General features: G+C 40.8%; 1 protein-coding gene across 9 annotated transcripts in view; it reads left to right on the top strand.

Moving 5' to 3' along the window:
- The window catches only part of KLF12 (Kruppel like factor 12), a 259,481-nt gene extending 249,345 nt beyond the window's left edge, over positions 1-10,136 (top strand). For 7 of the 9 annotated variants that reach the window (XM_030476576.1, XM_030476577.1, XM_030476579.1 and 4 more), the window contains one exon: positions 474-10,136. In XM_030476576.1, coding sequence (XP_030332436.1) covers positions 474-655 — 182 coding nt within the window. In that variant the 3' untranslated portion in view covers positions 656-10,136. The remainder of the gene's footprint in view (positions 1-473) is intronic. The other 2 variants (XM_030476582.2, XM_030476583.2) reach the window with 2 other exon arrangements.
- The last annotated feature ends 3,920 nt before the right edge of the window (positions 10,137-14,056 follow it).

Here is a 14,056-nt window from a genome sequence, read left to right on the forward strand (position 1 = left end):
AGTGTTTTTTACACAAATAATCAGAAACCTTCATAAACTTCATACAAATAATTGGAGGTCTGTGGCAGCCTGTGTTAAATTGCTGAAATATCGGGTAATCTGGCCATTTTGGGAGAAAGTGTAGCCTGACAAGGTGACGGTAGCAAACTTGTATGGTAATCATGAGAATAATTACACATCTCTTTGTCCTGATGTTAATCCCTGCATCACCCCTGCAAGGTAGGATCTATATTGTTGCCTTAATCCTGTTTTTTCTTAGTCATGTGAATGCCACAGGAATGATAAATGTCAAGGCCCTTTCCTATATTCAGCAGATTTGGTACCTCGTAATTGTGTAATTTGGCCTGAAGCAACCCCTAGGCAGTGGGTGTTCATGGGAAGCGTGCAAAGGGGGTTGTGGGGATTAAGAGCAACAAGGGGAAGTCACCACCTGTTTTCCAACCCCCTCCCCTCTTTCTTTTGTCTCTTCCCAGGAGAAAAACCCTACAAATGTACCTGGGAAGGCTGCACCTGGAAGTTTGCTCGCTCCGACGAACTGACGAGGCATTACCGCAAGCACACAGGAGTGAAGCCATTCAAGTGTGCAGACTGTGACCGCAGCTTTTCCCGCTCAGATCACTTGGCGCTCCACCGCCGTAGACACATGCTGGTTTGAGAAACGCTGCCTGTTCCAGCCAAGTTTAAGAGCTGGGTCTCTTAACTACCTGGAGTGAATTCAGCAGGGCTGAATCCCCCTCTACAGTGTTAGCATTCAGGGCTTCCCCTGATGTCCGTAACAAAACATAGTAACAAAAATTATTAAAAAAAGGCAGGAAAAGAAGTGCCACTCTTCTCCTCACCATCTGAAGTTAACCCCACCTGCCCTTCAGCATGGCTACCCCCTGAAAGTGTCATCACAATCATCTGGGAAATAGCAGCTGAAATGCTACGGGAATGGGCATTATTTTACATGCTGCATCCTTTGACAAAAAGGTGTTTATAGCTTGTATGGTTTCTCAGCTGTCAGACATTCTGTTCCTGAAAAATCGCTGCTGGTTGGAGGATTAGACACCACAAACCGATGATGATGATGATGAAGATGAAAGCAAGACCGTTAGACCTTTATTATCCCATCGTTTCCCCTTATTTTGAATACCATCTGGCCGGCGTCAGCATTATGCCAGAGCTGTGCTACAGACAAGCTGCGTGTGAGTAGGCAAGAAGATTCTGCTGGAGAGGTCCCACTGTCAGAGCTGAAGGGTCGCATGAGCAGACTTTTGCAATAATGATGGTGGCATTTCAGTATTGTACCACAATTGTCATTATGCCCTAGAGGACACCAGCCATTTAGCCTTTTTCTTTTATCTTTTTTTTTCCTTTCTTTTCTTTTGTTGTTGTTGTTGTTGAAGTCTGTAAAATAAACAAGGGGCAACAGCATTTCTGCTGAAAGTACAATATTAAGTATCTATATTTTACCATGGACTTATTTAGAACCGTTTCTGATTTGTATAGAAAGAGTCCATCTAAAAACTACTACTCCATTCTCAACATGCAGTTTTGTTTCATGCAGGTATTCTCTTCCCCACGACCATTATTTGAACAAAAGGAAATAGTCAGATCTTACACTCGCTGTTATCAAGGTTAGTGGTGTAGCCATTCATGAAATGGAATTGAATGTACCAACAAAACAAAACAGAGAAGAAACGGCTGCATCTCTTGCAGAGAAAAAGCAATAATGAGTAAAATAGCTCTCAAGACAATAATTTACTCCACACCAACAGAAACAGGGGGTATGCAGAAATAGCACGTAAGCTCGTTTAAGTTAATCTTTCTGATGGTTTCACTCACCTGGTAGGTACCACAGTTAAGTACTTTCATTTCCTTCAACATAATATTTATATCTGGAAAGCAAGAAAGATAAAGGAAAGAGCTGATTGTTCAGAACTCAGAGGATGAACCGTAAGTAGGAAGGAGAAATGTTTCTGCAGTGGTGCTCTGCAAGACATTAGGTTTCTCACTGGGAGTTAGGGAATAACAAGATTTTGCCAGCTGTCTGGTGTGATATAAATGGTCCTTTATATGGGTACCAGTGGCTGCCTCTGCTGGGATTTTCAATCCAAGCCTTTTCAGATTAAATAAAAGGAAATTCTTGATCATTCCCATACAGCCCTGTAATTGTGAACCAATTTGTATTAATTGAATTGTGTAGGAAAGAGAGAAACTCTTAGTCATCAGTTGTTAATGCAAACAAAATACTGTTTTTCTGTTTTCTTTCCTCACAAGGATCTGCCTATTCAGCTGAATTTGACAAAGAGGAGGCTTGGCAAGATTTTTTAAGTGTTGAGATTTTTATAGCTTAGAGCTGAAAGATGTATACATAAAGGTCTTTTGTAATGCATTTAATTATGAATATTTGGTTCCAGGAATTGCACAGATTAAACTTGTGATGCCACTTGTTCATTTTTAAATGTTTGACCAGTCCAAATTGATTTCTGATTCCTGAAGTAGCTGTAGTAATGTTGGGGGGATTCTGAAATCGAGGTAATCTCCAAGCACAGGGTAATCTTCAATACACATACAGATACTGAAAACAATTATAGTTAATTGAGGATTAATATGTCTGGGATAATACTTCAGAACAGCATTCACAGTACCCAGAGTTTGATTGTCTTTAAGTATGTTCTTAATATTCCCCAGTACTGGGTAGATTATCAGCTCTCTGAAAGAACTCCAATACTGTTCTAGCTCAGGCTCCCCCTGCCGAGTGGTCAGCAGAGAAACACAAGACAAGTTATTCACAGCCATTGTGGGAAAAATGTGTCTGTCAATTCCCATTGACTGGGTTGGTAATCAAATTCCACCAAATTCGGCAACGCTTTAGTATCTGGCTCCAAATCAGGAGCAAAGCAGAGGCACTAAGTGTCCATGCAAAGGGTGAAAAGGCTGTGTTGGATCAGAGCTTCTGGATAGGCCATGAGGCATTGTGGGGCTGCAGACCTGGGTCTTTACCAGCAGCATTACTGTTGTTGGTTTAAAAAACTAGCTGTCAGTGTTGTGCGTGAGATGGTTCAGAGATTACGTCTGAGGTCTGTGGTTTATGTACATTTAGATTGTTCCCTTAAATGGATCTGTCATTCTCACCGTTTAGGGAAAGAAGTCAGGTCAGGTAAAAGTCAATTGATAAAACTGTTTTCCTGCCCAAGAACATTTTACCGACTAATTACTTGAATAGCAGTAATTCAGTAGAAGAACCAATGGCATACAGAATTACTTTCAGAATCTGTGATTTATTTTCTCCCATAGAACATTAAGTTTATTTGACCAGAAACTCTTACAGCCTTTCTGTTAGCGTACAAGAGGAGCAGTGAGAGAGATCATCTCCGATGTTATTCATAAAGGGAGGATTCACAACTGGGAGAGACCAGTCTCCTCTTTAGGTTTCCCGTGTAGTCAATAAAGAGAGGAAAAACTGAGAGAAATTGTGAGGCCTTAAAGTTATTTCAGCATTTGGCTCCAAACTGCCCTGAGGAGGAGCATATGTATCACAGACACTGGGGAGGCTCGTCTCCCGTGGCTGAGGTTGGTGTTTGTGAATCCCTTGTCTTTCAGCTGGTTGTCCATTACTTTATGCATAGGAAGCACTGCAACAGAAAGAGGGTCTCGTCTTACTCAAGGAACTCCAAAGTGATACAGGATTAAAGCAGCACTGGCACCAAGGGACACAGTTACAAAGTGCATCAATGGTAATAGAATGAAGCCAAAAGGTGAAGTAGTGTACACTAAATTTTCTTTTTTTCACAGGCAGGAAGTATATCCTCAACCTTTCCAGCACACATGTAAGGGCTTTTTGTGCTGCTGTTACCTCTAGGCAACTTACACAACCAGCAGTAGTCCGCCACTGGGTTACAAGTACCCAGTATGGTTCTTACTGAGTTTCTTCTTTGTACCAGCACCCACAGGCTTTGATCCCAAATACTCTGCAAGGTTGTCTTCTGATTTGTTTTCTCCTTCAGAAGTATTTTAAGAGAACTTACTGTGTGGGAGAGGGGTGTTTGGATGTGAAGCTGTTGTCCTGCAGATTCTCAGGGTGTCCTTTCAGTGGCTGTGGTTCAGACCCGCCAAACTTCTGTGCTTGTGCAAAGACCAAGGGCAATTGCTCAAGGGTAGTTTCCTCAAAAATCCTGGTATCTCACTGCAGGTCCATGACATTTCATAACCATGGTGAAGGCTTATGTCATATGTAGCATGCAGAAATACCAGATTTCATCTTGACGCAACACAGTAGGTCCATCTTAATTGAGCAGTTGGGAAAGACAAATATAGACTGTCCCATTCTTTCAGAAAGACAGACATTTATGCTTTCGAGTGTAAGTAACGATGGGAAACATCCACCATGCCCATTACAGCTTACAAGAGAAACTATGCCACAAAGTGTCAGATTTTGTATGTTTTCAAAAAGACTGTTTTCAATTGGCCAAGGTTGCCCAAAGAAGCTGTGGATGCCTCATCCCTGGCAGTGTTGAAGGCCAGGTTGGATGGGGCTTTCAGCAACCTGCTCTAGTGGAAGGCGTCCCTGCCCATAGCAGGGGGGTTGGAACTAAGTGATCTGTAAGATCACTTCCAGCCCAAACCATTCTATAATTCACTGATCTGTCAGGAAATCTCAGAAGCCAGCATTCTAGGAAAATGTAAGGAGCAAGCAGTTTTTGAATTTTAAATTGTCGTTATTTTTTGAGCACCTGTTTTACAGTGCACCAGCACTATAAAATTGGCTCATAGCAACAGCAATTTATACGTAGGGATGAAGATGCAGTATTCCTTATTCTCTATCATGCTTATACAGTTAACTAAATAGATTTAGACTGACTTGTATATATGATTATTTGCTGGAGTAATGTATAACAAAATTAACAGTGTTGAAAATTACATCAGTGGCATTGATGTTTGGGGTAAACTCACAGTGCAGAGCATGGACAAATAGCTGGAAAACCTTTCTCCCCTTTAATAATTGGAATGACAGCTATCATAAGTCTCATTTTCCATTAGCCACATTGAAAATGTATTCTAGTTGCCATTTATAAATTTATCTTCTGATAATAAATGCTGTTTAACGGAAAAAATCTCGTTCTCCTTTATTGAAGGTGGGTACCTCAAAATCAGAGTAAGTTTCACTTTTTATATCCCGCTTATTTTTTAGTTTGAACTTTGGAAAGGTCAGTGTCTGAAACTGCATCATCCACGGCAGACAAGTCTTAGGATGGTTCAGTAAATCCGCCCCACTCCTGCATGTTCATCCATACCCTCGTGCATATGAACTTCAGCGCTTCCACGTGCCTCCACCCATGTGCAGGTAAAAAACCAAGTTAGTTTATTTTAAAAAAATGAATAGGAAAATTTCAAATTGGCAATAAGCACTATAAAAGAAAATACTACCTTCTTAAGAAACCAGCTCATGTTGTTGTATTATGCCTTTGTCTGTGATTTGTAACTGGAGAAGTGCACACAGAAATTTAAAGATAGTTGTATTTTCACAGCTCTGCGATAGCATAACAATTGCTCTGTAATGTATGTTTCTGCAGTCATGCCCATTGGTACTGTGAAAAGGCTTCAATTCTGATCAATTTCTGCAGTAAATCAGGTTTTAGTACAAAAACATAGCTATAAGGATACTGCATCTTTAGAAATCAAAAAAGTATTTTACTATACTTGTGACAGTTTAGATATTCTGTAATATATGTGATAGTGGAAAAGTATTTTCGAACTCACAATTTTACACGGGATGTAAATAGGTAAAATGAAGTACATTTTAAAAAATCCTTTCATTTTCATCAGGAAAACTGGTTAGAAAATGCCTTGCAAAGCTTAAACACAAAATGTAAGAAGTAAATTGTTCAGTTTTATCAGAGCATGTTTTCTCTGCAACATGGAGTGGCCACTTCTTTGCTGTTTCGCAGATAGCATGTGATATAGCAAAGTCATACTGAGTCCTTCAGTGTCAAATAAGTCAACACTCAGAATGTCTTTGACTGAATTAAAAAAAAGAAACAAAATGAAAACCATATGAAAGGTTTGGGGTTTTTTGTGTGGGGTTTGGTTTTTTTTTCTTTCTGGCATTTTACAGTGAATTGCAGATACAGTAACAGCAAACTCTCATTTCATTTTATTTCTTCTTATATTTCCCTGACTACAGTGCACCTTGAATAAAGGTTGCAGAGCTGAAATGGACAGCTGCTCTTTGCTGGTTGCAGGGGAGTTTAGTCTTTTAGGTGCAGTAACATGTCAACCAAATCAATTGTAGCAGGACAGTTATGACATTTAAAATGCACATACGCTTCAGCAGGATAGCCTAAAATCTATTTTAAAAGATGAAACAGAAACTGAAAGTGCCTGTAATTAAAACTGATGGGATGTTCCTATACTTTTACACAGCAATAACTTGCAGGATTCTGTTAACAGTAGGTGAAAATGAAATTTTACTTGGAGAAAAATAATGCAGCACAGAAACACAAAGTGCCATTTGTATTTTCACATGTTGAGATGTTGTGTTAGAGGTTTTAGTTATTTTCTCAGATAACATCTGTCATATACTTGTAAGAAGAAAATGAATCTTAGTTTACAAGTGACTCATATCCATATCAATTCTCAGTAGGTATGAATGGAGGTCATTGTCAAGCAGCGTTTTAAGGTTTTTTTCCCTAATATATGTCTGATGTGCCCATGTATCCAGGGTATTCTCTAGTGAAATAATCCAAAAACCAGCAATAAGCCGAATGGAGCTTTTTTAGGGTATATAGTAGAGCGGGGATTCTCTTGCAAAATCCTCTGCATTGAACTCTGGAAATGCAGAGTTCACCTTATGTCGCTTTTCTATTTGTCACGTAGTGCTCGTGGTATTTAATATCATCTTAGAACTGGTTGACTTCAGGAGTGGGCAAAATATATCACTTTCTTTTGGGGACAAATGAATGAAAAACTGGGAACTGTCAGTCTAGAGACTATTTGAATAGCAAACAAGAAGTCGCTATTCCTAAAATGAAGTAAGGAGGTTTATTATAGCAAGTGGGCTAAACATTTACATCAATAGACTAATTGATCTTGCAAGAAAATGGCCAGCTGTGACTCTTCTAATCTTTTTTCTCAATTACGGGGTTTTTTTTTTTCAATCTGGTAAGTTTCTGTAAAAATCAAAAATATTAACTGCTGCTAATGGATTCTTAAAATAGCAGTGTAATGCCATCCCTCATGCTTCTTCTGTTTCTAAAAATGACTTTATTGGAGATCAAAATGTAACTGTTAGTCCTAATACCTTTGCCAAGGAAGATTGCTTTCCATCCTTTAAATTTGTACCTGTTATTTATCCAGGCAGAACTTTGCATTTGAAAATATTCCACATTTTGCCTAGGCTTTTGCTGGCATTGGTGGATTGCTGCAGGAACAGGATGGTTGTTAGGGTTTTATTCACGGAGGCAGGATTGGATGTGCATGAAGATGCTCATATACGAAAGAAAGTGCAGGTGCAGAAAAAAAGCACATGGGCTCACATGTGAAAACTAGACATTTATGGACCTTGGTTCATCCTGTGACAAGACGGCTAGTTTGGTTAACAGCTTAGTTTTAAATGTTAGCCACCGGTGGAAATTATCCCATCAGAACATGCAGGTACTTATTCTGTCATCCTGAGTTTAATCTCCAGATATTAAGCACATAAAAGAACACAATTCATGATGGAGATTTTAGGAGGACACCAGGGAATGTGTCATCAGAGGGACAACGGAAACAATGGTTTCTTACCTTGAGCCTGAGCCATTGTTGGAGAGGAGGGTTTGGTTCTTTGTTCTGGAGCAGCAACACTACAAGGAGGCACCCTTAGAAACTTGCAGTGTTGGGAGGTTTGGCTGACTGCAGCATTACGAGTGTTAGTTCTTGCGTAGGAAAGAACACCTTGTCTTCGCTATCCCAAAATGAGCCAGGCTTTTTTTCCTCCATTCTGAAAAACAAATACTGAGTTGGTTTTTTTGTCAGTTTTATTGATTTGCCAGCATACTTCTATAGTAGCTTGTGCTTACTGACTTAAAAGTACAAAATAAATGGAATTGCCCATGTAGTAATTTTTAGATTATTCAGTACACAGTTGTTCAGTCCTTCAGACAAGCAAAACCGGGCATGTGAATTTTAGCTATTAGGAAGATAGGAATAGAATAATTCTCTGGGGTTCTATTGTCTATATGTGTGTGACCTGCAACAGCTTCCCCAGTTCAGTCTCAAAAGTTTCAATGAGCCAAGATGCTGCCATTTGTAAAAGAAGTGGTGAATGGTGGTTCACAAATTAACTTGCTAAACCTTGCTCCATGCTGTGACCTTTGCGTTTATAAAACAATAGTTCAGTGACTGGTAAGGGACCACAGGTGATGACTTTGATGGCTTGTCATAAGCATGAACCATGGAATACAGATAGAGGTTCAGATACTGCTTTTCTCCCTGTCCCTGCCTTTCTAGATGTAAAGAGCTTCTTTGGAAAGACAGCTTGAGCCATAATCCGCACGGCTGAATTAATCTTTTCCTCAATTCAGAGTTCATTTTGTCATTTCTGGTTTCAAACTATTTTTTCACTGCTACATTTGTATCTTATTTTTCATTTAAAAATCCCCATAGTTAATTTCTTTCTTTATTGTCCTAGACGTTGCTTTGTTGGTAATATAAGTTAAGTTATGTGCTGAACACCTACACAATATGCTCTCTTGAACTGCTGTCTGTCCCTAAAAGGTTACATCTCCCATTTGCCTTTGCAATAGAATATACACAGAGATAGTAATGAATTACTTCAGTTTCATGCACCATCAGCCTTAAGACCTTCAACCCACACACACAGACACACGCATTCGTACACTTAAAATGATTTGGACACTGCTATCAACATGTGGGGTCAAAATTACCATTAAATTGGAAAGTTCTTTCAGCTGTGTTTAGGAAGAAACAACAATAATGAAAAATATCATTCTTGGCCAAGTCACTTATGGAAGAAGCAAATTCCCCTCTGGCATTAGTTGAATGAAATCCTAAGGATGGGGTTGCATTTGGCCCCAGATTGTTCCTTCTAATCAGGTCGTTAATCGTCGTATGTACCAATGAGTGTTGATTTGATCCTCCTGTGTAAAAATACAAAAACATCCCTTGGTTTACAAAGCTATTAATTTGGGACTGAAGCTTCACAGCAATGGAATTAGTATGTAGGGCACCTCGATCTTTTTCCTAGATAAGATGCAAAAGGGAGGGTCATTATCGGTAACCCCATAGAGATAATAGTGTCAATAGAGGTCCTACACTTGAAAGGAATAAAAATACCAGTGCTAGCAAGCAAACATTTTAGTTTCTTAAGTCTTTCTTTTGCCTTCTTTTCAAAAGCTTTTAAATGCAAAAATTACTTTTCTTCAAAAATAAAAGTAAACATCTGAAGATCTAATTTCCCAATAGTTTCCTCTGCATTTATATACTATGTAGTGTTTAGGCAAAACCTATGTTATAAGTTTATTAATATTATGTAAGTGTTGTTCTTGTATTTATGTATAGTGTATGTATTGTAAATATACTCAGAGCTTTTTTTCCTCTTACTGTAAAATGGTGATTTTTTTGCCCTATGATAATGTAAAGGGAGCCCCCTAATGAAATTCTGTCAGAGGATGATTATTCCACTCTATTCTCAAAGATTTAAATGAACAAGTGTTATCGTTTTTAATGGTGTCTCAGACATATTTTGTTGGTGCATTGCTTTTCTGTATTCAACTTTCCTATGAATTGAGCTGTGAATTGAAATAGAGTTTAAACCTTTAAATGTATGCATTTGTATAATTATCTGAATGGAGGCATGAAGGTTAAATAAAGCATTTTGTATGGAACAAACCCCCTAATTATTACTGTGGATGACTCAAACCTTCTGGAATACCCAGCTATTAACTTCTTTAAATTAAACCTTTGTTAAAAAATCTTTTCTATAAACATATAGTGATTTTTTTTAAATGGAATGTTTGCATAAGAAATGGATTTTCCTTGCTTTTCTGATTTTTTAAGAGCCATCATAGAGAGTAGACATTCTTCTTTCACAGTGTTTGTGCATCTGTGGCAAAGCTGGAACAAATAAAATAGCACTCCTCAGCAGTATATATAAAAATGTCCTGGGATGATATAAAAATATTTTGCATTACTATATAATCTGAGTTCCCCAAGTATTTTAAAATGGAGCTCTGTGTCTGTCTCTCTCTGCTTCTTTCCCTGTGTGTGGAGAAGCTTCACTCTGTGCCTGTGTAGTAAAGGACCAGCTACTGAAGGAGGGCAATGGCACACTGGAATATCAGCTTCATACTTCGTTGAAGAGGGTTGTGCTTTCCACACAATAAGTTGTTTGTTCTTCCTCAGTGTCCTGCTTGTGTTTAGTATCAGTTTTTCTCCCAGCAGTGCCATCAGACGCATCACTGCCTGTTTAGTCTGACTTCTCCAGTGAACGCCCACACCGTCCACTGCCCTAACCCGTGGTCCGTTCCTGAAAAGTTATTTCTTCCACTTGCACAAACAACAACTCAATTGTCATCTAATCCCTCTTCTCTGTCCCCAACCCCCTTTTTTTTTTTTCCTTTTGTTATTGAACAGTCAGTTTGGAGTGAAAAGGTGGCGTTCCATACACTGTACAGGGCACATCTGGCTCTGCGAGCGTGACAAGGAGCAGCTGCTGGTAACCACCTTCAACTTCACACACTGAGTTTCTGGATCATATATGCACAGTCCCCTCTCTACGTGCAGAAAACAATTACATCAGCATCGTCCTTGAACCAGGGGGCTCTGCCCGCCTCCTAGACGGAGCTCTGGCAGTGCAGACTTTCACCCGTGGGTTTATGATGCTATGACTCCTTGCCAGCCTGCAATAGGGAAGCACATCCATGTGGGAGGTTTGGCTGGAAGGCCTGCTCGCTGTACTCCAGCCTGCTGCACTGGGACGCAACGGCTCGAGGTTTCAGTTGGGAACGGAAAGGGCAAGGCTAGGGGAACAGAATTTTAGTGGTTGCTGAGTATTTGTTGTTTCCAAAGAGGAGCCAGCCCCATGGGGCAGACATTTTCTCATCTCTCAGAAATGAGAAAAGACTTTCTCATTTGCTGGGGATATCAGTCTCTTCAGCAATGCCTGTGGTGCACACTGTGGAAATATATCCCTTACCATCACTCCCATCCTTGCAAATTGGGCAACTTAATACCCTTTTAATAGACAAGAGCCAAAGGCAATTGACTGAAGCTGGAGTGACTCAGTAATTGAGGAAGAAATGACAGAATCACAGAATGGTTGAGGCTGGAAGGGACCTCTGGAGGTCACCTAGTCCAACCCCCCTGCTCAAACAAGGGACAGCTAGGGCCAGTTGCCCGGGTGGAGACCAGATGTTTTTTGAATATCTCCAAGGATGGAGACTGCCCAGCTTCACTGGGCAACCTGTGCCAGGGCTCCATCACCCTCACAGTGAGAAAGTGTTTTCTTGTGTTCAGAATGGTACCAAACCACTTCAGTTCCTTACCTTCCCGCTTTAGCCATTAGGCAGAATGGTCTCCCTAGTTATGGTTTCAACCCAGTCCGTAACAGGCCATATTTTTTTACCCATGAGTATTTTCCCTGAGAGGCCCTGAATAGCAGCAGTAGCCACTACCCTTCCTGTCGAAGCATACTAACAAAGGCATTTACTGCCTCGCATATTTGTCTTACCGAAAATATATAGCCATAATAACTAGGGCTGCCACTTATGGAGGAATGAATAACCAGATTTAGCCAGTAAGCTCGAACATGTCAGTATATTTTATCCTTCATGTTTTTGTTTGTATCTTTGCACAAGCTCGCTCACAGGTGTACTGTGCCCTTTCCTGGTTATCATCTTTCTCATTTGCTGGGGATATCGATCTATAAAATTTCCTTTTAAAGTATCTCAAATGAATTCTTTCCTTTTTTTTCCTGGGGTGACTTCTCCCCACCTGTACTTTTGGGCCTGTACAGAATATTAACAGACAGAAACTAACAATAAAGTCCAGAAATGACGACAAAAGCAAACAGCGAAACCAAGACACTTGCAAAGCTCTATAAATCTCTCTGAGCTCGGGTTGCTGTTTAATCTTTATATACAGGTACGTCTCAAGGTTATCTGCTCCTGGAGGCTTTTGTGATTTGTCATCCGCTCAGCTTCTTATCAGTCAAAGGTATTTCCCCTTGTAACATTTATTATGGGCTCCCCTCTGTGATTCTTACTAATGCGATGCTGTGAAGAGGCTCTGGTATGCAGCCTGTAAGGAGTTGTTAGATTTCCCTCTCCTGGGATCAATGGGGTCATAAATGTGACACATGTGGCGTAGCGTATGCAGCGCTGCGGGTGGCTGAATGCCAGCATTGGGTTCTGAAAGGAAACATGGAAGCCCACAGCTCTGGAAAGGAGTTTTCGTCTCCATTCAGCGGTCTCTGTCTGGAAAAGTATAGGTAAATATATTCATTAAATACATTATGTATGTAGAAAAGAAACTACTGCAAATAATAGCATAAATAAAATAGCCCTTGTAGCACCTTAGCTAACACACTGAGTCTGATTTTGAGGTGGGAAAATCTAGAGCCTTTCCAGCAGGATGGTTATGACCATCCTGCCATGCTGTTTCATTTCAGCAGAGGCGAATCCAGCTCTTGCTGATGCAACCACATGTCCAAGCAACTGGCAGACTTGGAAGAGGAGCACTCTGAAACTGCTTCCTTGCCAGGATGGCATGATGCCCATCTGTGTGTGGCCAAGGACAGGATGGCAGGGGGTTTCCTGGGAAACAGCTTCCTCTCCTGCCTCCACAGCCTAGTGGAAACATGTCAGATAGATACACCGAAAGAGAGAGATGGCTACTGCAGGAAGCGAATGCAACTGTTCCCCAGCTATCACTTTATCCAGCTGATAAAGCTGCTTTAATTCCTCATTTGTTCTTAAATATTGGCTGTTTCTACACTGACATCACAGCTCTGACTGGTAGCACATATAGGCATGCAAGTACACATATATATCTGCTTAGTACATACATATGTATATGCACACACACACACGTGCATGCACTGTATGTGTATATGCATATATGTACTGACTAGCTCTTTCTAAAGGTAGTTGGGGTACCTCTACAAATTCATGCATTACAGGGAATATCTTGGGAGCCAGGTGTGCGTGTAGCTGCATAGGACTTTTGAAGCCTTTTATTTTAAGATACTAGAACCAAAAGGCCAAGGAAAGGAAAAGAATGCTTAGACTTCTTCTATGCCTGTCCCCACACCTGAGCTGGTGCTTCAAGGGGTGCTCCAAAGCCCTAGGTGCCCCCCAGACCTGTTCTCATTTCCCCCACAAGCAGCATGGGTTCAGCCCAAGCTCAGACTGCAAAGTGTGTGTGGTAAAGAATGGTGTGGCCCTCCATAAAGGAGCCCGGGGTCACCCAGATAGCCTGGGGTCCTGCATGTAGCACTGCCATCCAGGCATGGACAGAAGCAGGAGAGGAAGCAGGACAGAGGCAGGACAGAAGCAGAGCCCCAGGGGACAGCAGGGACACAAAGCAGAGGTTTTAGCCGCAGATAAAACCTTCAGGTTTATCTCACATTCAAGCCAGTGGATGGATTAGGAGGTACGTGATGTGAGTGGGAAACTGGGGGCTGCTCCACGGGTGCCTTCTCTGTCCTTCGACAAGTGGAGGTCTGGTACAATCCTGCTTCCGGGGTAGTCGCAGCTCAGGGGACTGGGATTAGCTGGAATGAAACCAGTATCTGTATGTGCGAATTGGTAACATGGCTGTTTCAGTCATCTGGTGAAGTATGCAATCTGTTTCTTAGGCGTTCTGTAAAGAATTAGGAAAGGCTGGTAGAGGGTTTCTGTAGTGCTTTTTGGTTCTGATTATTCATTTATTTATAAATGATCGTTTGTACCATCTGGGGCTTTTCAGCATTACTGAGAGAAAATTCTGTGCTTCCCAGAACCGAATGAATGTGCTGAGAAGGGAAGACTGCAAAGGCTTTAGAGCTAATAAAACAAAGGCAGAAAAGCAG

The sequence above is a fragment of the Strigops habroptila genome, chromosome 2, assembly GCF_004027225.2.
Source record: "Strigops habroptila isolate Jane chromosome 2, bStrHab1.2.pri, whole genome shotgun sequence".
Taxonomy (NCBI): domain Eukaryota; kingdom Metazoa; phylum Chordata; class Aves; order Psittaciformes; family Psittacidae; genus Strigops; species Strigops habroptila.